General features: G+C 42.7%; 1 protein-coding gene across 13 annotated transcripts in view; it reads right to left on the reverse strand.

Moving 5' to 3' along the window:
• ASCC1 (activating signal cointegrator 1 complex subunit 1) overlaps nucleotides 1-22981 on the reverse strand; it is a 109398-nt gene that overhangs the window by 9424 nt on the left and 76993 nt on the right. For 11 of the 13 annotated variants that reach the window (XM_089780137.1, XM_089780136.1, XM_089780135.1 and 8 more), the window contains one exon: nucleotides 21015-21094. In XM_089780137.1, the coding sequence (XP_089636263.1) occupies nucleotides 21015-21094 (80 nt within the window). Of the gene's footprint in view, nucleotides 1-20773; nucleotides 20923-21014; nucleotides 21095-22981 lie in introns of all 13 variants that reach the window. The other 2 variants (XR_016350170.1, XR_016350169.1) reach the window with 2 other exon arrangements.

Below are 22981 nucleotides of genomic sequence, written 5' to 3' on the forward strand. Positions count from 1 at the left end.
GAGACAATGGGGGGCTGGGGCCATACCAGGACTGGAGCAGGTGGGGCGGGCCCTGGCTGTGCCACGCGCTGCAGCCAGCTCCCAGGGACACGCGGCCACAGCCCTTTAAAGTCAGCAGGGCCAGGTCACGCCAGTATCCTGGCGTCTCGCCCCGCCCTCTCGCACCGGAGCTGCATTTGTCAAGCCCTGTTAATATCAACCCTGGAACTTTCCCTTGCAACAAACCACGTTGCCATCTTTGTCCACATATTTACTCTGGTGACACCACCACTGGACCTAACCATGTCAGTTATATGATCAAGAACACATATTCCTGTTCATCCAGAATTATAATTTATGCCATCATATGCCAACAGTGTCCTTCTGATATATATATTGGACAGACTTCTCAGACACTTCGCCAAAGAATTAATGCCCACAAATCAGACATCTTCACGAGGAAAAACCAGTTGCTTCTCATTTCAACCTACCTGGACATAGTCTTAATGATCTTACTACATGTATCTTACTTCAAAGAGAATTCAACACCAGATTACAGAGGGAAACTTCAGAACTTTCTTTCATACTTAAATTTGACACTTTAGGAATGGGCCTTAACAAAGATGCTAATTACCTTAACCATTACAAAGATAGCTTCCCACTTACCACCCCTGATTAGCCATTCATTGACTCAAATAGCTATTCTCTCCCTTCCTCCCCCTCACCTCCTGTATGAAATCTGATTTGTCAGTTTAATAATGTGTTCACTTTTGTCATTGTATTCCTTTGGTATATATGGTCATGCCAATTCTCTTCCAGAATATGATCTGAGGAAGTGGGTCTGGCCCACAAACCATCTTGTTAGTCTTTAAAGTGCTACATAGTTTTTCCTTTTGTTAGGGCAACCACAGTCATTTTGCCTTCCTTTATTCTAAGGCTTCTATACTTTTGCTTACACTTCCTCACTCCCTTGGAGTTCTAGTGACAGAAGTCATCAGAGTCCACAAATACTGACCATTGCCACTTGTCTAGTTCTCTCAGGATCATCCCTTTTTTAAAGTAGCTCTTCTGGGAATCTGAAAGGCCTACAACTGTCCAGTTTTATGGACTCAGGGTCATTCCTGGTGTCCTGATGTTCTGTACCACAGAGGTGGCAATGCTAATTATGAATTAAAAAAACAAGAGAGCAATTAGAGGGCTCTGAAAATGTTGTAACTTTGTTCAACCAAGAAATTCTAAAAATCTCAAATGTAATTAGGAAAGGGGCCTTTCAGACTTAGAGCTTGATCATCCACTTAAGTCCCCAAAATATTAAAATAGGATTTCCTGGTTAAAATATAAGCTATTCAGGGATCTCTGCTACCAGAAACAGTTTGACCACAGCTTGTGAGTGTGTCTTTCGGTAAGCACCAAGGCAGAGCTGAAAAAGAAAGTTTCCTTTTGGCTTTCTTACCCTTGAGAAAACTTGCTAGAGCACAACAAGTGAAATATTTTCTGTAACATGCTTTAGCCATCTATTCAATGGGCCTGGAAAATGATGTGTAGACAATGCATGGGAAATGTGTCCAAACCACATTCTCTTCCCACTCACTTAGTTTTCATTCACACACCTTAATAAGAGACTGGGGAAAAAATAATCAGAGATCAATAAGTAGTAGCCAGCAGTAGAGATCAACACAGTTACCCAAAAGGTGAGCCATTTAACTGGAATGGGGTATGAGAAAGAGAATGTCTTGCTGCCTTAAGAATAAACAAGACTTTTTTTTATTACTGCAAACGAAGATGGATGCAGAGGTTCGTTCACACAGTCAACACCATACTTACCTTTGCACTTCTTGGATTACACACACAAAGTATGTGGAGTGAATCTACTCATTAGCGCAAGTGCCTTCTACCTTCACTCTAAGAAAATTGACTTGCAGCTGGAGAATGTGTTATATACTTTTCAAACTGGGTCCCAGAGTATCCTCAAGCATACAAATGCAGGCAGAGGTAGGTGATGTCACCAAAACCACAATCACAACTGATAAGCACAGTCTGGATACCTATATAAAGGTCAGAACCTTCCAAAAGAGACCCCCTGAAAGGAATATACTAAACAGAGGAAGCCATCAAGGGAAGTGAGGTGACACATTTCTCCCTTGACTTTTAATTCAGCAGTCAGGAAGATATATTGTGCTGGGCCAAATCTGTGAGGTGTTTAATTACAGTGTTGCAAATTCTGTATGTTGTGACCTCCTCTCCCTGAGGGAGGCACACAACACCAATGAAGAAGGAAGTCCCCAGATTTCCTTACACATACTTAAGAGTGGTGAGGATCGCACAACACCACCAAATTTGGGAGAATGCAAGAGCTATTATTTAGTTGTTTCCCATAAGAAAAACTAGCCAAAAGGGGGACGACAATATACATAGCCATGTCTACCCTTCAGCCAACAGAACATTGCCTATATCATCCTGCCTTTGTAAAAGAGGTTATGTCTTAAAGGCACAGACTACTAGGCACTTACCAAGGGCCCAGAGTTCCTCAGAAGGTTATTAAAAAAAAAATCTCACTTCTACATTTTTCTCCATAACACAGAGTATGCAGTGTAATTTATTTTGAGCCAAGGAGACTTGGGCCCAGTCTTCCCAGGGAATTTTGGTCCAACTTAACGCATTAGGCTGATTTTCTAACAATGAGTCTACATGACTTAAAGGGCCATTAAAGTTGGTTTCTGTACTCCCACTTTCATGAGGAATGACCACTAAATTTGATCTTGCATGGTTGACTTTTTGGTACTGCAGACACAGCACTGTGAAAGTCAATGTTCTTGGCATCCAGGAAGTGTCTCATAGTCCCCTGTGACGACTGATCTGACCAGGACCTGCAACTCTTCTGCTCTCCAGGTGAACAGGTAAAGACCTGGCAAAATTTGAATTTCATTTCCTTTGTGGCCGACATGGCAAGCAGACAGCACACTGAGCTGCACACCTGACCATGAGTTCAAATTTCATGAGCTCCTTGAGTTCCTAGGTTACAGATGAGAACTGACATGGAGCATGCAGGAGATAATAGAATCATAGAAACATAGAGCTGGAAGAGACCTCAGAAGGTCATCAAATCCAGCCCCCTGCCCTAGGCAGGACCAATCCCAACTAAATCAACCCAGCCAGGGCTTTGTCAAGCCGAGACTTAAAAATCTCTAGGGATGGAGACTCCACTACTTCCCTAGGAAACCCATTCCAATGCTTCACCGCTCTCCTAGTGAAATAGTTTTTCCTAATATCCAACTTGGACCTCTCCCACAGCAACTTGAGACCATTGCTCCTTGTTCTGCCATCTGTCACTACTGAGAACAGCCCTTCTCCAGCCTCCTTGGAACCACCCTTCAGGAAGCTGAAGGCTGCTATCAAATCCCCCCTCAGTCTTCACTTCTGTAGATCCTGGACCTCATTCCCGTGTCAGGAGAGGAATCTGTTCTCGCAGAACTGCGAACCAGAAAAAGAAACACAGATATATCTATGCCAAGATTGGAAGGGGCAAGGAGGAGATCCTGCGGGGGATGAAGGAGAGAGAGAAGATACCTTAGTCAGTCCTTTGATGCCTCCCAAGACACTCAGGCACCCTCAGGCAGCAGCGTGGAGGACAGTATAGTCGAGGAGGAAAAGGAGAATGGTCAGCAGACAGCAGGACAACTGAGGTCACTGAGAGCCAATAACTTTGGAGACAATCCCCTCCTCCTAGGATGTGTCTCAGTCAGGCACTGATACCAAAGAGGGCACTTCTGGTGAGTTTACATTTTTTATCTTGCTAAAAGTGGGATAAGGCAATCAGGTGTGATCTGTGGCAGCCAGTGTACCTACACAGCAGGGGGTCCCCAGAACAGCTTGTTAACCTATCTGGAGACTAAGCAGGAATCCTCACTGCACATACCTATAAAGCTCTCAGGGTATGTCTACACTACAAAGTTAATTCGAACTAACAGACGTTAGTTCGAATTAACTTTGATAGGCGCTACACAGGCAAACCGCTAGTTCGAAATTAATTCGAACTAGGTAAACCTCATTCTACGAGGACTAACGCCTAGTTCAAATTAAGTAGTTCGAATTAAGGGCTGTGTAGCCACTTAATTCAAACTAGTGGGAGGCTAGCCCTTCCCAGCTTGCCCTGGTGGCCACTCTGGGCACCACCAGGGAAAATCTTCTGCCCCCCCTCCCGGCCCCGGAGCCCTTAAAGGGGCACGGGCTGGCTACGGTGCCCATGCCAGGTGCAAGCCTGACAGCACCCAGCCAGCAGACCCTGCACCTGGCACAGCTCAAGCCGGCCACCCACTGCCACCCAGCCCTCCGCCTCTTCCCGGGACCAGGCTGGTGGCTCCCGGGAGCCTGCCCAGGTCCGCAAGAAGCGGGCGCCCGCCTGGTCTAGTGCAGAGATCGTGGACCTCATTCATGACCTCCGCACTAGGCACAGGAAAGTGGCCGTCTAGGGCAGGATAGGTGCCAGCCTGGCCACCCAGGAGCAGGTTGGCATGAAAATCAAGGTGGTCCACTGAGACCCCCGACCCTGAGCCCTGAGCTTAGAACGGCCGTACTGGGTCAGACCAAAGGTCCATCTAGCCCAGTAGCCTGTCTGCCAACAGCGGCCAACACTAGGTACCCTGGAGGGGATGGACTGAAGACAATGACCAAGCCATTTGTCTCGTGCCATCCATCTCCAGCCTTCCACAAACAGAGGCCAGGGACACCATTCCTACCCCCTGGCTAATACCACTCCATGGACCCAACCTCCATGACTTGATCTCACTTCTCTTTAAACTCTGTTCTAGTTCTAGCCTTCACAGCCTCCTGCAGCAAGGAGTTCCACAGGTTGACTATTTGCTTTGTGAAGAAGAACTTTCTGTTGTTAGTTTGAAGCCTGCTACCCATTCATTTCATTTGGTGTCCTCTAGTACTTCTATTATGGGAACTAATGAAGAACTTTTCTTTATGCACCCTCTCCACACCACTCATGCTTTTATAGACCTCTATCATATCCCCCCTCAGTCTCCTTTTTTCTAAGCTGAAAAGTCCCAGTCTCTTTAGCCTCTCTTCATATGGGACCTGTTCCAAACCCCTCATCATTTTAGTTGCCCTCCCCTCTCCCACCCTCTCTCTTCCCCTCTCCCACCTTCTTTTCCCAATCTCCCCGAGTTTTGTTCAATAAAGAGAGTTTCTATTTTTGAACACACGTGTCCTTTATTTTGTACATCAGGAAGGGGGGCTAGGGAGGGGTAAGTGGAAGGAGGTGAGGGAGGAATGGGGTACGAGCCCCTGATGGGGAGGACTGGGCTGGCTCTGCGGGCTCCTCGGGGAGGAAACTCTCCTGAAGCCCCTTGATTGACCCCCTCCGGATGGCAGCCTGCGGCAAGTGCAGCCGGGCTGATGGCTGAGTGTTATGATGTGCCGAGTGTGGGCACTCAGGGCACTCCAAGCCAGGACTGCTTTGCAAGCGGGGAACCCCTGAGAACTGTCTGTCCGGGGTGGGGGTCGGGTCCCTTTAAGCACAGCCCTCGGCTAGCCTGAGGCAGCAGCTCCACGCTCTAAGTCCTAATCTGATGCCCTGATGGCACTGCTTCCGGCCATCCTTAACCTCAGTTCAGGGTCCACTCAGTGTGGACATGCTAGTTCGAATTAGCAAAATGCTAATTCGAACTAGTTTTTAAGTCTAGATGCGCTAATTCGAATTAGCTTAGTTCGAATTAACTAATTCGAACTAAGTTAGTTCGAATTAGTGCTGTAGTGTAGACATACCCTCATAGAGGAACTCTTTAATCCTTCTCACATGGTTTCTGAGGAGGCCTGCCTTATTCTGTCCTCCACAGTAGGACACCTTTCCATGCCAAGCCAGCAGTAAATGGACTGGCGTAAGTGCAGCACAAATCATTGCAGGGTAAGATCCAGGTTTCTAGCCACATTCAGTCAGCATCTGCTCCCTATCAGGAGACTGCCATGTGAGATACCAATCTGGATGAAGCAGTGGAAGCTATTAGCTGATGCCTCTGCAGTAAACCTCCATTTGCTCATCTCCAATGAAGATGGCTTGACTCCCCCTGCCCGCTTCCCATCCACATGCCCCCACAGCAAGGGATAGTTGCACTCTCCTGGAAAATGGGAGGAGGGGGGAAACAAACAAACAAGCTCCATATGAGCCCCTGACCTGCTGCCACAACAAGACCCCTTCACCCTCTCCCACCCGCAGGCTTGTACCCCAACCTGTCCCTTACCCATGCTTACCTCCAAACCGAGTCCAGCTGCTCCCCTAAGAACTCTGAGATGTACCTGCTGCAAAGGGATTGCCTAAAAGCGTAACTGTGGCCTTGCACATAACACATCCCTGTTGTCTTTGACAGACCTTCATTTTGTTCCAACAGATTAGGCTTTACACTCTACAGACAAGAAGTGTGTAAGTGAATGGATGAATATGCTGCTGGAGGAGATGCACACAGAGCATCAGGAAAGGAGGGGAACGGGAAATGAAGCACCAGAAGAAAGCACTGGCATCCATGGCAGATGTGATGGACTGCATGGTGGCACTCCAGGGCTCCTTCCTGGACAAACACCCCCTCTAGCTCTTACGAACAAACATTCCCTCTTCACTGAGTTCCATAGCCTTCTCTCTGAGGGGCCCTAGAATATGGGGGTGGGTAGGGGTGCCAAGGGAAGCCTCACACTCAATCCCCAGGGATGTGTCGCATACCAAAAGGCTGTCCTCACAATTGTGACCGTGTGCACGCACGCACATAGACACACAAAGATCCCGCCCTGGACTACTGTTCTGCCACTGCTCTGTTTTCCCTTAATAAAAAGACATGATTTGTGAACAGTCTCTTAACTGCTTGTATTGCAGGGGTGGGGTGGAGGATTACAAGCAAGTACACTGAATGCAAGGGCACCCTGTTGAGTGCAACATGCACGACTCTTAATACTGTCCATTCATAAAACTAATTATCAAAGCATCTCTGATTAGTGCCACCCCTCGCTGTGCTCTCCTTACTGTCCTGGTACCTGGCTGCTAAAAATCCCTGACTAGGCATTGTGCCTTGGCATTCCACCCGAACAGACATATTTCCACCTTACTCTCACAAATATTATGGAGCACACAGCAGGCTGTCACCACAATGGGAATGTTGCTTTCACTGAGGTCTAACCTGCTAAGCACAAAGCACAAAAATCATATTCTACCACCATTTGGCACCTGCTCAGCTTATAGTTGAACTGCTTCTGGCTACAGTCCAGGCTACCCATGTACAGCTTCATGAGTCATGGAAACAAGGGGTAAACTGGGTCTCCAAGGATCACTATTGGGATTTCAACTTCTTTGATTGTAACTTTCCAGTTGGGGAAAAAAGTTCCAGCGAGTAGCCGGCCCAACAGGCAGGAATTCCTAAAGATGCATGCATCATGCACCTTTTCTGATCATCCAACGTTGATGTAGGTGAAACTGTCCTTGTGATCCACCAGTCTCTGGAGCACCATTGGAAGTACCTCTTGTGGTTTATGTACTCCTTTGCAAGGTAGTCAGGTGCCAAGACAGGGTTGTGCATTCCGTCTATCACCACACCACAGTTAGGGAAACCCATTGCAGCAAACTGCTTCACTATGTCCTCCATGTTTCCCAGAGTCACTACTCTCCATAGCAGAAGGGCATTGATTGCCTTGGCTACTTGGATCACAACAGCATCCATGGACGATTTCCCCTCTCCAAATTGATTCCCAACTGACCAATCGCTGTCTGGCATTGCAAGCTTCTACAGAGCTATTGCCTCTTGCTTCTCCACTGTTAGAGCATATCTCATTCTGGTATTCTTGCACTCCGGGGAGGGCATAAGCAATGTGCAAAGTTCCATGAAAGCAGACTGACACATGCAAAAGTTTTACAGCCACTGCTGATCATCACATAGCTGCATTACAATGCAGTCCCATCAGTCTATGCTTGTCTGTGTCCAGAAGATTGAATGCCAATGACATTTGCAATTCGCTCAACTCAAGTGCTTTACAGAAGAGAATGTTCATGGCCTCCTGAGGTTCTTTCTTGTTCTGGCAGACATACTCCAGCATTAGGCGCACTAAGGCTAACATCAGCATCATAAAGCTTTGATGCTGAACAAGATCCATGATGGAGTCCATGATCATGTTGCTATAGCATCTGCACAGATAACCCAGCAAGAGAAAAAAAGTCACGAATATACTGTTGCCATTGCATGGGAGGAAGGAGGAAACAAATGGATAATGGACAGCTGACAACATATAACCAGAACCACCTGCTGCTCAATTTTGGTCCCCATGTGCCCTGGATGCAAAGGAGGTAGCTATTCCAGAATGCAAAGGAGGTAGCTATCCCACAATGCCTGAAATAATACTGGGGACACGCTACTTCAAACTACGTTGAATACTTGCACAAAGTGCGGACATGCACCTTCAACTTTATAAAATCAGGTGCTAAAAAGAACAACCTTAATAAATTCAACCTTCTCTCATAGGGTAAACATGGCCTTGGAATCAAAATGACTCATTTTTATAGTCCGGGTACCTCTCATTTTAGAAGTTTCTGTTGAGAGTTTAAAAATAAACTATTCCTGTCTAGAGGTTAATTCCCCTCTACTATGTACAGATTACACTGTAGAGTCTCTCAGGCATGCCAGTAGTCATTTTATAATCATAAAGCTGGAACATCAAAGTATTTGTTTTGGTAACTACATACACAATTAAACATTACAAGTGTAAGCAAAAATGTTATGACAAACTTCAGTTCAAACTAGGCATGTAAGCGACTAGCCAAGTAGCTGACAGAATAAGCCTAGGCTTATCAGGTAGACAGGTCACTACTCGACTAGAAATTCCATCGACTACTCAATTAGCTGATTAAATGTAATTTAACATCCTTTGTTCAAACCTCAACAGTATCTTTTTTAAAGAGATTAAAGTGAAGCAGGCTATCAAAATAGATACATTTTTGTCTGTGTTTTTTCAAAACATAATTCCTTACTGTAAAAATAAACTCAAGCAAAATACATTTTACAATTAAGTATAACTATATTCACATTACTTTTCAGTGTCTTATCTTAGGCATTTGTAAAGTACTCATCACTATACTACTTATGTCCTGTGGTTTCCTCTAGACAACCTTTCCAATATAACTTGGTACCTCTGTTTTCAAGCCTTGGAACAACAGTGGTAAATCATAGCTAAACCACATAAAGACAGCAGCAAAGCACTTCAGCTCCATTTATTCCAAGTGGGAATGCCAGCACAAACTTGTACCTTTAAATAATCTATCAGAAGTGCAACAAGCATACGAAACATTAATGGATTTGGCTGAAAAGACAATGGGCAGCAGAAGGACAAAAGACAAGAGAAGGGAAGGAAGCAATGGTGTTTGAAACTTCCTTCATGTAATCTTTCAGGATTGCACTTTCAGCTGCTTGGCCTGGATTTTGCTGCTATTGTCAGGATTACTTATAAATCTGAAAGCTTTGCTTTGCCTCAAATGGCATAGCCAAAATGACAGAGAGTCCAAGCAGTTTTCCTAAGAGTCTCAATACTCAAAATGCCAAAAGAAGCAACTTACTGCAGTTTATTGCAATTAAAAACTACCACCAAAGAGCTGCATTACCACTGAATAAAATGTGTGCACGTGCATGCACACAGAGTTTGCAGGGAGCTTAGTCCGCTGCAAACTCCAGCCATGTTAATACTGTTTTAGGATAGGGCTATTGTAGATTAACCACACAAATCTGTCCCTGGCGAGTTGGCACTGCAGTGTAGCTGAGTCATATTACGTCATTAGCCTGTGACTGATTAACATAAAAAATTAGCTACCTTTTCATGGCTATGATAGGCCCAATTGTTTCAATCTGAAGCAAGTACCCAAAAAAGCAATTTCATATTTTTAAAAGCAGGTGAGAAAAGGGTAGCGACAAGCATTGAAAACCCCCTCAAATGCTTACCATTGTAGATGGTAGGATAATACAGCAATCTCTTTTCTCTCCAGGATTTAGGTACTGTACATTTGTTGATACTGCTTAGAGAAATATAAGTGTACAATGTGCTTGGATGATTTTGCACTATCCCTGATGATGTGCTTCTCTTACAAAAATGAATTTCTGAAATGTAGCATGCAGTTAGCAACTCAGCACCTTGTACACATAAGGTACAATGCTGGGAATCAGTAGACGGAAATGTCAGGCAATGCAGATGTTGCTTATGTTAGGATATCAAATCCAGCCACGGGGGGGAAGGTTATAGATAGAAAGGGTCAGCTACTTTGCAGTCACCAACTGCCCCAAATACATCCTCTACTTAGTTGGTCCTCATCAGAAGCTTCATACACTTATATGAAAGAATCATTGAAAACCAAAGTAGAATTAAAAAGACGAGTAGTATGGCATTAACAGGTATGATACTGAAAGGCAGCACATCAGACATTCACCTGCATGTTAATCTGCCCACCTGCTCACATACCACTAGGCAGCAGAATTTGGTGATGGAAGTTCACCATCCTCAAAAGCATTGGAGGCAGAGGGCAGAGTTTGTTACCGATTCCAGATCTCACCAAGGCACCTGGCTGGTCAGTGCAGAAGGTTCAAAATTCCATATTAATTTTCAGAGAAGCTGGGAGAATAGAAATTCTGTTCAGAATTGTATCCATACTATGGCTTCCCCTCTCTGGGAGCATCTCAAGTGTTAGTGAGATACAGGAGCCCAGTGACATGAGGCAGCCTTTAAAACTAGAACATTCTAAATTTAGATGGAGGAGAAATTCTCGTCTCTCTGAAAAGTAACAGTAGGTTAGGGAGGGATTTCCCTTAAAAAAAAAAAAACAACGCATTAGCCAGCCCTGTAAACTTTAGAGGTAATTCAGTAGTATTTCTGAAAATGAATATAACCCACCCAAAATCTGAACTAACAGCAGAAAGCAACCTATTCATTCATTTTCAATCCACCCATAGCGGTTTCAAAATTTACTTCAGGACAGAGATGGACACAAAAGGATGGATGGCTTCCTAGAGAGAAAGGGTGTTCTTCAAGCTAATCAAAATAGAGATATCAAAAGGCACTTCATGGGGGTCTTTGGACAAGTCAAAGCCTCTGCATACTTCAGCTTATCAGTCTGCAAAATGAAGATCATGCTACCTGTCTCATAAGGGTACTATATAAAATAATTAATGTTTGTATAGTGTTTTCATAGATTTTGATGGAATATGCTATAGAAGAGCAAAGTATCATCACGATTCAACACTCTGAGAATGTGGCTAAACCAGAAGTCCCATATCAATATAGACTAGAGAAGATAAGGCACTTAGCTAAGTACCTTGTCTCCCCACCAATGAAACAGTAATTCAGCAAATGTGTTAAGGATACATTATTTCCCCTGATGAAACTGATATGCTACAAAGGAAGAGCAGAAGAACTAGCAGATCAAAGTGATTGATGGCGAAATCACTCAGACAAAAAGGATTTATAAAAATGGAGGAGAATCTCAGACTTCATGAACGTGTGCAGCAAACCGCTCTGACCCCAGCACAGCTTCTCAAAGTGCCTACCTTGCACTTTGCTATCTGTCCTGAATCCTGATTTGCATCACTCACCATTTTCCACCTGGAATACCTAGATTTGCCAATGCTTTTTAGTTCTGTGCCATCCCCCTGCAATTCCTAGCAAAGGTTTATCTAGAGAAGAATTCCCCAACAGAGGTAAATTTGGAGCAGATGCCCCTTGAAGACTATGCTGAGAGAAAACCAAATTTCAATTTACTCCTCTAGAAGTTAAGAATTCCGTCAGAGCATGGAAGATACCAACTTGCAATGAAACACATATAACCTGGCAATACGTCAAATTCTGGGAAGTTTGTTCAATTAATAGCTTTCTATTTTCACATTCAAAATAGGTTTTCTGAAGCATTTCAGTGCCAAAAATGATTTTACTCTGGTTATTATTCACTCCGGGCTCTGCTACCCCAATGATTATCTGACAGAGGTTTAATGACGTTTGGAAGCTTTCCAGCAATAATATAAGAGGACTGCAGAAAGAGCAAGCAGACAGGTGCTGATCCAGAGAGGCAGCTCCTTATATTGCACACCACCTTCTGTCAAAACTAGAAATCTGCTTCCTTTTAATGGCTTTTAAGGCATGCTAGCCAGATGATGAACAAAACGTTTAATTATTGCACAGGTGTTCTATGATTAAGATGTGCTCCAGAGGAGTTCTACAGCAAATACAGAAAAAAAACTGCTGGGAGCAGAAGAGAGGGAAGACATTCTGCTTTCACAAGCACATACCTCGCACCAGGATTTCAAAAATCAGCAAGACAAAGAACAAACATGTCAGATGAATATATCTGGATCACTTGTTTTGTTCTGCAAGCACACATCTGGCTCTCATCCAAACCCACTTCCTCACCAACATGCAGTGTAATCCTTGTACTCTTGATAAGGTAATGAACAATCCTTAAATGTTATTTCCTGCATCCTCCTAGATTTCTGAAGGGGATACAGAAGATATGCAGGTACATATTTTTATTCACAGGTGCAATGAAGCAGTATGGACTTCAGTCTAGTAGACTGTCAAAATTCAAAGGGTCCATTTATCATTTTCTCAATTTATATACAATGCAAAATGCAAATATCATAATTTACCACAAATACATAATTTTGGTCTCAATTCTATTAACTGGTTTCACAACAAAACAAATGAACATGAAATTATTACAATTGAGCTTTTTAAAAGCCTGTACACCACAGCTCAGAACAAAACTATTTATATATGATCTTAAATAAAAAGGAAAAATTAAAATCAACCTCACATGAAATCAGCTATGCTTTAGCTTTTAAAGCAAAAAAACAAAACAAAAAACAAAACAAAAAACCCACATGTAATTAGTTCTTCCTGGAAAGTTATTACTTATTAAGAATGGGGAGTTACAATTTGTGGGCTGCATATGTTGTTCTCTAAATTTTCTGTTACTGAATCTAAGTAAAGTACATACAAAAACAAAGAAACATTTGCTATAAAAATAAGAAAGCAATATAACAAATAGAGTGTTCTGCACAAATTTTATGCAACAATCCTAAAATACATAAACATACTGTAGATATAGATAATATAATAGCCAACATTTTAAATACAGGCACCAAGTCAACATTTCATTAACAGCACCCAGTGAAATTTATCGGAGCTGCAGCATGTTCTACACTTTTGAAAATTTAAGCCATTTAATTAAAGTGCCTAAATACAGATTTAGGACTGAGAGGTTTTAAAGCTATGCAAGGAATCTAGCACACCGTTTACATTTAAATTAATGCCACTTCCCTTCCTGCCCCAGCTTGAGGAGGATGTGGTTATAGCTCGGGATGTTAAAAATCGTGTAATAGGGTAATCAGAACTGCTGAAAATCTCAGCAGTAACATGGTTATTCAAACTGCAAGCTCTGCAATATAAAGCTTAGCTTTATACTGCAGTCTGCAGCAAAGCCTCCCCGGGAGAAGGGCCACCAACCTCTGCCCGCCCAACTCCCTGGGAGGTGGCTTCGCTGAGTGTAACCATCAACTGATAAGCATCCGCTTATTGGTTAAACAGTCATTTATACTCAAACATGGCTAGCACTCTAGGACTTCAGCCATCCCCAGCTTGCATACAGGGGATTTATGCCTTTTACAGGAGCTGATATAGCTTAAAGCAGTCATCCTAAAACCATCTCCAGAACTGGGGGCCTGCAAACAGTTCTTTTGCTGCTTCCCTGACAGCAAAGGTTCCAGAACAGCTGAGGTTCGAGTCTGGTTCACAGAGAGGCCAAAGATTACTGACAGCAATTTAGGACCTTCTTGCTGATTTCTGAAGTCCCGGTGAGAGGTATGTGCTTGTGAAAGCAGAATGCCTTCCCTCTCTTCCGCTCCCAGCAGGTTTTTTCTGTACTTGCTGTAGAACTCCTTTGGAGCACATCCTAATCATAGAACACCTGTGTAATAATTAAATGTAGCCCTGATATAAATGGATGCAGACTTCTTTTGGATGAATCACCTCCTTTCCCTAATCAACTTGTTACCTCTCATGTACTTAAACACTGTATCTTTATATCTATTAAAGAACCATTGTAATTCAACTCTTGACAGTTACTGATGAAAATCATCCCTTGAAGACCGAAGAGGTGAAATTGGTGATTGCTGTCTACCGCTGAACAGTGATTTCAGGGAAACCAAGAGATGGGATGTCCACTAGGGTAACAAGAAGATGGGCAAGAAAAGGATGAAATGGAAAGGAGAACTACTGAATTCCTAGAGCTTGATTTTCAGACACACTTAACTCTCTCAACTTCAACAAAAGTCAACAGAAGTCAGGTATCTGGTCTATTTTCATGTAGTATCAAATCATATAGTGAAGCTAAAAAGACCACTCAGGCACAGGGGGCAACTTGTTTGGGTCCGAGTATGGACTTGTCTCTTCCCAGCTCTGCATACCTCCACACAACTTCCCCCACACAACTTCCTTGGGCATCCCTGCCAGCTGCCTGACCTGAGTGGCTTGTGCCCTGCTTTGCCTGCAGCAAGCAGCTCTTCTTGGAGTGTTCCCCCTTGTTAACTGCTGCAGCCTGGCTGGGACGAGGCACATGGCATTCCCCCGCAACTTCAGGCAACTCCGAATGGAGTCCTTTCTGCCTGGGGCTTGAGTGAGTGTGGTGCTGGGGTGGGAGAAGGAGATATAGGGATAGGGGCCCTAGACCCAGCCCCTCCCACAGCTCAAACCCCTTGTCCTCAGCCTCATCCCCAGAGTCCTCACACCCCTCACAATCTTACACATCAGTTGGGAAGGGTGGGACTTGGACTGGGCTCCACCAAAAATTATACAAACCTGCTGCCTCTTCACTCTTGCTTGCCAATACAACTTTCATATATTATATTTCCCCCCCATCACATGACCTGTCTCAGCTTTTTCTGAATACTTCCAGTGATTTCCTCTTCTGTCTACTTCAATGATTGAGCACTCTAACAAATGACTTCCCCTCCCCAAAACCTACCTTGTATGAGTTCTCATTTTCCACCTCATATCAGTGCTCCTTGTTTTGCCATACTCAGATGTATATAAACCTTTCTTCACAGATGTTATTTCAATGCAAGAAGCATTTGTGAAGTGACCTCCATTTAATCTACTCTTTTTCTAGATAGTACAAAAGTGGATTTTCAGTTTCATATTCAAAACTGTCCTCCAATCATAGTGTCATTCCAATTACATATTTAAAATCTAGTTTAGTGTTTCAGTATCCTTTAAGTAATGCAAGGTTCAGAACTGAATGTAATGTTCTGAACTTTGCAAAATGGCATTACCACCTTTGAAATTTTGCTTTTGAAATAGTTCTCTCTCATTTTATACTAGTTACCATTTCTCCCCAAATGCACTACTTTGGATTTATTTATAGCTCACCTTACTGACTAATGAAAAATCTCTAATTTTTTCTGATTGTCTTACAGTTATGATCACTCCTTATGTAGATTTCCTAACCTTTTGATTTTGTATTATCTGTAAATTTAACTTAAGCAGACCATTAATAAAAAAGCTAAACAAAATAGGTTCGAATTAGGAATGTAAATTAGGTCCGAATTAGGGATGTAAATGGTTAACTCATTAGCCTTACCCTTAAGAGGTGAGGCTTACCGGTTAGTTAACCAGCGGGAGCTGGAGCAGACCCCCACCTGCCATAAGCAGGGGGCTACTCCAGCCCCGCAGGCCCTACCACAGGCAGAGGGCATTCCAGTCCCCTGCCTTCCTCCATTTAGTTGGTTAACCAGTTAAAGTTTAACTGGTTAACAAATTAAATCGGATTTTACATCCCTAATCCAAATATTGATTGCTGTGGAACACCATGAAAAATATTTCCTATCTGGAGGTGGTAACATTAATGCTTATTCTACTGATAGTCAGGCAGTTGTTATTTTTATTTAGGCAGTGATTTTCCCTCTATTATAATAAGACTTTTTAATGTAGCACTATATTCAATGACTTAATGAAATCCAAATACTGCATATTATGCCACTGTGCTATTCTTGGCCACCAACATAAAAGTCTAGCAGAGAATACTTATATTAAATTGGCAAGATCTGTTTTTCATTAGTCCTTATCTCTCAATAAACATCTTTTTTCCTTAAGTGTAAGAAGATGCAGTCCCTTAACATATTATTTAATCATCTGCATTACAGCAGAACCTACAGGCCCTATCTGAGATTAGGGCCTCACCACACTTAGCACTGCACGCAGAGTAAAAGAAAATCCTTGCCCAGAAGACCTTACAATCTATGACTAGGACTATTGGCACTAGAGTAATATAAAAATTAAACAGAAAAGACAATCAGCATGAGAAAAGAGAGGATTATTACACCCTTTACAAATACTAAATCTCTCATATCCTGACTTGCATAACAGCACATAGGAAGTCTGTGGCAGAAACTGAAACTATTTCTGTTGAATCCCAGTTGGTGCTTCAATCACAAGGCTAGCCTTCTCTATCATAACTTCAAATATGTTGCTCATGACAGAGATTAATCAAATTGGTCTTTATTTTCTTTAACCTTTTTTATAGATGAATTTTTTTACTGTGATTTAGTTGATTTTTTACAGATACATCACTCCAAATGTCTTTTTGATTTTTTTGCCTATGTACCTATAAATAGGCAACAGAAATATAATTTATACTTCAAGATTAATCTTTACTTACCCAAAGCTAGTTTCAGTCTAAAGCTACCTACAATTACTCTTATTACCACTACCTCAACCAACAAAACAAAAAGCTATTTAAGTTTTCATCCAACAAGAATCCAGATGTTTTTTCCATTCTATTTTAGACCTTATTTGTTTACATGTGCTAGCAAATTATAGTCTATATTTGCATGTGTGATCTTCTTAAACTACCCCATGGTCTACTTTTCTGACCAGATTTAAGCCCAAGATCACCATGACTATGAACAATTTCAGCTCGCTAGTGCTTAGACCTTCTGTGTGTTGCTTGCTGAACATGGCTAGCCAGAAATTCCATTTTATTTAGAACTTAGTTCAGCATCATTCTCCCAAACAAAAAGAGCTCAATTTAATTCTTTCCAGAGCTGTCAACCATAAACAGCTTCTGATAGTTCTCTGTATGAAGTAATGCAAGATATTTCTTATGAAGCAATCAATCCATGTTTGGCCAGGTGGGGAACCAGCCATTGTGGGAGACTAGCAGCTGACTTCTGCTTTTCGTCCTCCTGGACAGGAGTCCAGAGTATTCCCTCTGGGCAGGTTCCCAGCCCCAGTGCTCTGGAGCTCCAATTCGACCCCCAGTCCTAGTCCTGGAGCATTTCCAGTCTTACAGCACCAAATGGCAAAATCCCAGCACTCTGAGCAGGTGGTGCAGTCCCGGCTCCAGCACCAACTGCCCTGAATCCTGGCAGCAGGTCAGCCAGTCTAAGCTACAGAAGAGCAGGCAGAAACTACTGCAGGAAGGAGCGAGGGGCTGAATGTAGACAGGGTTATGTCAGTCTGTTTGGGGAGGTACATCCTCCCACAGCCTATATCAGTGTTTCTTAAACTTTTTAAGACCGAGGAACACCAAACAATGTTTTTTATGGGGAACACCAAGGATTTTTTGTTGAGAAGAAAAAAAAAGGTCAGGAGGGAAAAAAGCCGGCGGAAAAGTTATTGAGGAAAAAAAGGGTTGGGGGGAAGTTATTGAGCAAAAACAACAACAACAACAAAAAGGTGGCCTGCCCCTTTAAGGGTGGCCATTTTGAATTCTGTTATTCTCTACAGCACACCTCCGACTGCCTCGCAACACACCGGTTTGCCACAGAATACAGTTTAAGAAACACTGGCCTAGATCATCTGCCGCCCATGAAGCAATCTATGAACTACTTCCAGCATCTACTACATTTAAGAGTAAGAGAAGGAACAGGAATAAACCTGGGTATCTAGCATGTCAGTGTTGGGCATTAAACACTAGGCTGATGGGGAGACCAATGTTTTCCCATATAGGCTCTTGGCATCAATTGTCAAGGGAAGCCTTTTCCATTAAATGTTTTTCAAAATGGAAGTAACTATTTTCCAAATACTCATTCCAAGATCTATTCTCTGTTTAGGATAGGAGGATACTGATCCTGCTAATAAAAGTCTTATGTGTAACTCTCCAAAAACTGGTAGGAAAACAATGTTTTAAATCATTAATATTGTGCCATGCCCAGTGTACAATCCAGACTGACAAAAAGCCTCATCTCAGCCTTTTACAATCAAGATTGGGGAGTATGGAAAAGAGAACATTTTTATAGCACATTGCACTTGAACAATACAATATCCCTGGAATATCAGCATGAGTAGAAGTAATATGTTAAGTAGCACCGTCATTTAGATCCTATTTCATAAGTTAATGAAGCCACTTTGCAAAAAGGCAATCTCCTAAGCGGAAGAGTGTAAATAATGTATACAAAATGGGGAAAGTGAGGATGTGGGAAGAGAATCAGCACATCCATACTGGAATACATCACTAGATCGATGGCTTGCTTTGGCAGAGCTCTACTGTTGAGAAGCCTGCAGCCCACTTTGAGTCAGATAATTAATGAAAGTCAATAGATGTTGCTATGAGCACATGTATGACACAAGGGAAATATCAAGTGACCAGGTTCAGGAATGTATAGAGGTCAAGGAGAATGACAACATTTCTTACACCAAACTGTCTTTCCACACTCCAAACAGGCAGGAACTCTTTTGGCTAAAACAGTATAGCTAAGACCTATCTGGTCCGGTAACATCCATAGCCCACAGACCAGAGAGGGAGCAAGAGCTGACTGGGAGTCCAGTGGCAGGGGCTGGGGAATGCAGTCAGAGATGGAGAGCACTGCCAGCAACTGGGGTGGGAGCTGGAGCTGGAAGGGGAACCCACCAGCCAGGAGGATCAGGGCCTCCCGGACAGCCTGGAGGACAGCAGCAGGGGGCCAGGCCTGACCTCCGCTGGTCCAACAAACTCCCTCATTCGGGACTGGTCAGGTCCTGAGAGTGCCAGACCAGGGAAGTCCAATCTCTACAAACAATTGGGAGTTTCAAAAAGATACTGTCTTATATTTCAGAGCACAGGAGAAAGAAAAATAGACATTTGTGGTAGATTGGGTGTGTTTCTCTGCTTTTACATACGATACATCACTGAGGAAAAACATAAAAAACAACAAATAGTCTGGTAGCACTTTAAAGACTAACAAAACATCAAGATGGTATCATGAGCTTTCCTGGGCACAGCCCACTTCTTCAGATGAGGTGCCCACAAAAACTCATGATACCATCTACCTGTTTTGTTAGTCTTTGAAGTGCTACCAACTATTTGTTGTTTTTTAAATTTATTCTGTACAGAATAACTCGGCTACCCCTCTAAATCACTGAAGACGACAGTGGTGCAGAAATCTATAAATTGTGGGGCTAGCAGGAGGAGCATCTTTTATTCCTTAAAAAGCACTGACATTTGTGGATAAAGTATAAATTTAAAAAAAGAGAGTTTGATTCTCTCTCTCATTAAAATCTGAAGACAGATTTAATATTTATTTAATATAGGACTAAGAATATTGGTTTGAGCTAGGCATACTGTTACCTTTGAAGTTTCCCTTAGGACATGCCAGTACACCTCACTTCAGACATGCAGTAGTCTCTGTTTTTAGACCCAGCTTTAGGATTTTGGGAGCCCACCACAATTTTATATCATTGTGCAATGGTCATGTCCTTTATGCCTGAATGTATGATTACATGAAAAATATGCCACTTCAGTTTATGGCAATGAAGAGTCATGATGCAATATTCACAGTAACATGTTGTGATGGATGGTAGCTTTACTTAATTTACTGTCTCTTTGTCCTCAGCCATCTGGGATACAGGTACATGACTGCGCAACTACCCTTCCAGTCCTTAAGCCACACTCAGTAAACCACCAATTTAATACCAACAAATACTAAATTATACATTGATCCTGCAAAACAAAAATCACTGATTTCCCAGTATCTCTTGCCCTTCACATGCCCGCAAGTACTTTGATGTGTCTTGATTCCTACCCTAAAACCTAAGGCCACAATATCCTCCCTTTACTGCAATTTTAATTGGCTAAAACCTGCAAAAAAATCCAATCTTGAATTTTTTTTAAAGCAAAAATTCATGATCATGATAAAAACATATGATGTGGTTTAATTCATGGTAGTATTAACTAGTGTTTACAATAAGAGCAAAGTATTTTTTTTATTCTGACCTATGGAAAAATACAGGCACAAGTTAAACATTGTTACAATAAACATACATGCCTATTAACTATCTTTTCCACAAGCATCCTTATTTGATCTAAAATCTAATTAGCTTTAAGAATGTATGTATAAATTAGTGATATAAAATATAACCATTTCAACGGCTAACCAGTAAGTCTGCTTATCTGTTACTGTTATCAGTTATACACAGGCTCCCACCCCACTGCTTTAGGAAGCCAGCTGCCACCCCACACTACAGGTCTGTGTAACCATATAACTGGTGAGATTTTCAGCAGTTACACAATTACCCACTTTTTAACATCTGTAGGACAAATACTGTGGTACTTCCAATTATTTGTTATCTAGATTTATTTTTAAAATAGATTTTTCTCTGGTGATCAAGTACACAACACATTTTTAAGTGACATTTCACCCTATTTTGGATGTACGGAAATACAACCCAGCTAAGGCTAAATCTATACTAGGGGATAAGTTCAAATTACACAACCACAGCTACCTTAATTGCATAACTAGAATCGACATACCTTGATTCAAACTTTAGTGTCGTCTCCACAGCAGGTGGTCAATGGGAGAAATGCTCCCATCAACTTCCCTTATTCCTCATGAAGAGTAGAAGTACTGGCACCAAAGGGGGTGCCCTCAGCATTCAATTTAGTGGTCCTTATTAGACCTGCTAAATCAAACGCCAAAAGATTGACTTCCAGATCATCAATCCACCTATAAATATAGACGTGGCATAAGACACAATAACCATTTAACACCGACCTTCAGTATATTTCGTCCATCAAATGTCTCCCGGTCCTTGAAAGGTGATTTGCCTGTAACGGCATTATTTTGCTCTTCAACTACAAAAAAGTCACAAGAAAGAACTTCAGATGGGATACTTCACATTGTCTTTTCTCCCCTAAAATCTATGCATCCAGTTAATAAACATTGATCCCAGCTGATCCCAGGCTCCACGTGATGCTGACGCCAGGCTCCCTGCAGCATTTAAAGCAGCAGTTCCACACGGAGCAGCTGACCCCCAGCTCCATGAGATGCTGTTGCTTTGATGTACCCCTCCCCCCAGTTCTCCTCCCCCTGCTGCTTCTATCTGACAGAGGCAGTGAGGGAGAGGGAGTGACTACTCGACTAATCCTTCACATCCCTAATTTTTTGTGTGACCAAAATCTGCAATTTGAAAAAGCAAACATCCCAAATCACAAATATCGTTGGGAGGATTTTATATGGCTGACAGCACAATGTAATACAATAAGCAAGGGAAAGCAGATTCCAAGTTCCCTGGCCTGTCAGAAATTCAGCAATGACAAACTCATGCATCTCTTGAGATGCTGCAAAGTACCTTATTGAGTATATGATTGCAATGCAAAGCACATTCTTGACAGCATCTAGAAAAACCTGGATTGGTCTCTGAGAAATGTTCTTGCACCTTTTAAATACATACATACATACATAATACACTTGCACACGCATGCACATTATATAAGAAATTATTATGTATAAAAACAAACAAAATGAATACATTGAATGAATATTAAGATTGCAGTCATGTCCAGAAAAATTAGGAACTGCAATCTTAATTCATCTCCTTTGTGTGTATACACAATAATAAAGTCTTTAAGTAGGGATGTGAATGACTAGTTGACTAGTCGCTTAGTGGAGGGGAGAGGAGGGAGAGGAAAGGCTGGTTTAAAACAGCAGCACCGTGTGGAGCCTGGGGCCAGACTCTGGGCTCCACGCGTAGCTGCCGCTTTGAAATGCTACGTGCATCCCAGGGCCAGATGGGAGTCCCCAGCTGGCCCAGACTGCATGCAGCGCTGCCACGTTGAAATGCCCCTGTCACACGTCAAAGGTGGAAGCACCCTTATCAACTAATTGAATAGTCAATGTAGATTGCATCGGATAGGAATAATCCCTATCTTTAAACTATTTTTTCCATAAGATCTTTCTGCATCATTTAGTGAATGAGTATTCAGTATTTCTTTTTCTCCTCAACAATCAATGTATGGTCTGAGGCCTCACTTAACTTAGACCAGTGGTCCCCAACCTTTCGAGGTTGTCGGGCGCCAGGGGGCGTGGCCGTTCGCCCACCGGGCGCCAGGGGGCGGGGACACTTGCGCCCCGGGGCCGGCGCTCCCCCCGCCCAGCGCCGCGCGCCCGGTGCCAGGCCAGCCCCGAGCACCTGGCGAGTGCATGGAAATGCCCCCGCGGGCGCCATGGCGCCCACGGGCACCGTGTTGGGGACCACGGACTTAGACCATCCAAACCCTGCTGCACTGAATACAAAGTTATTCATTTGCTCACAGGCATTTTTATGGTGCTTCTACCACATTATCTGAGTGCTTCACAAACATTAACGAATTTACCATCAAAGCACCTGCCTAAGAACAGGCAGTATTCCTATCTTCATTTTACAGCTAAAGAACTCAGGCACTGAAAAATTAAAGCCAAAACTGTCAAAATTCCACTGAGTTTCAGTACCTAACTTCAGAGCCTTATGGTCTTATCTTCCATATGCAAGCCATATTAGAGAGCTTTATAAAGTAATGAATTAGGTAAGAAGTAAGTTAAAGCCTGTCAGCATAGACACTGTTTTGGTAGAAATAGCAGACATTAGGCACTTAGCAATACCTCATACTCAGTTTTGGACAGGAAAACCTCATTTAACAAGAAAGGACAAGAATGGAACTATTTTCAAATATCATATTGGAATCTTTAACTTCTCCCAATAG

Source organism: Pelodiscus sinensis, chromosome 8 (assembly GCF_052426305.1).
Source record: "Pelodiscus sinensis isolate ZL-2025 chromosome 8, ASM5242630v1, whole genome shotgun sequence".
NCBI lineage: Eukaryota > Metazoa > Chordata > Testudines > Trionychidae > Pelodiscus > Pelodiscus sinensis.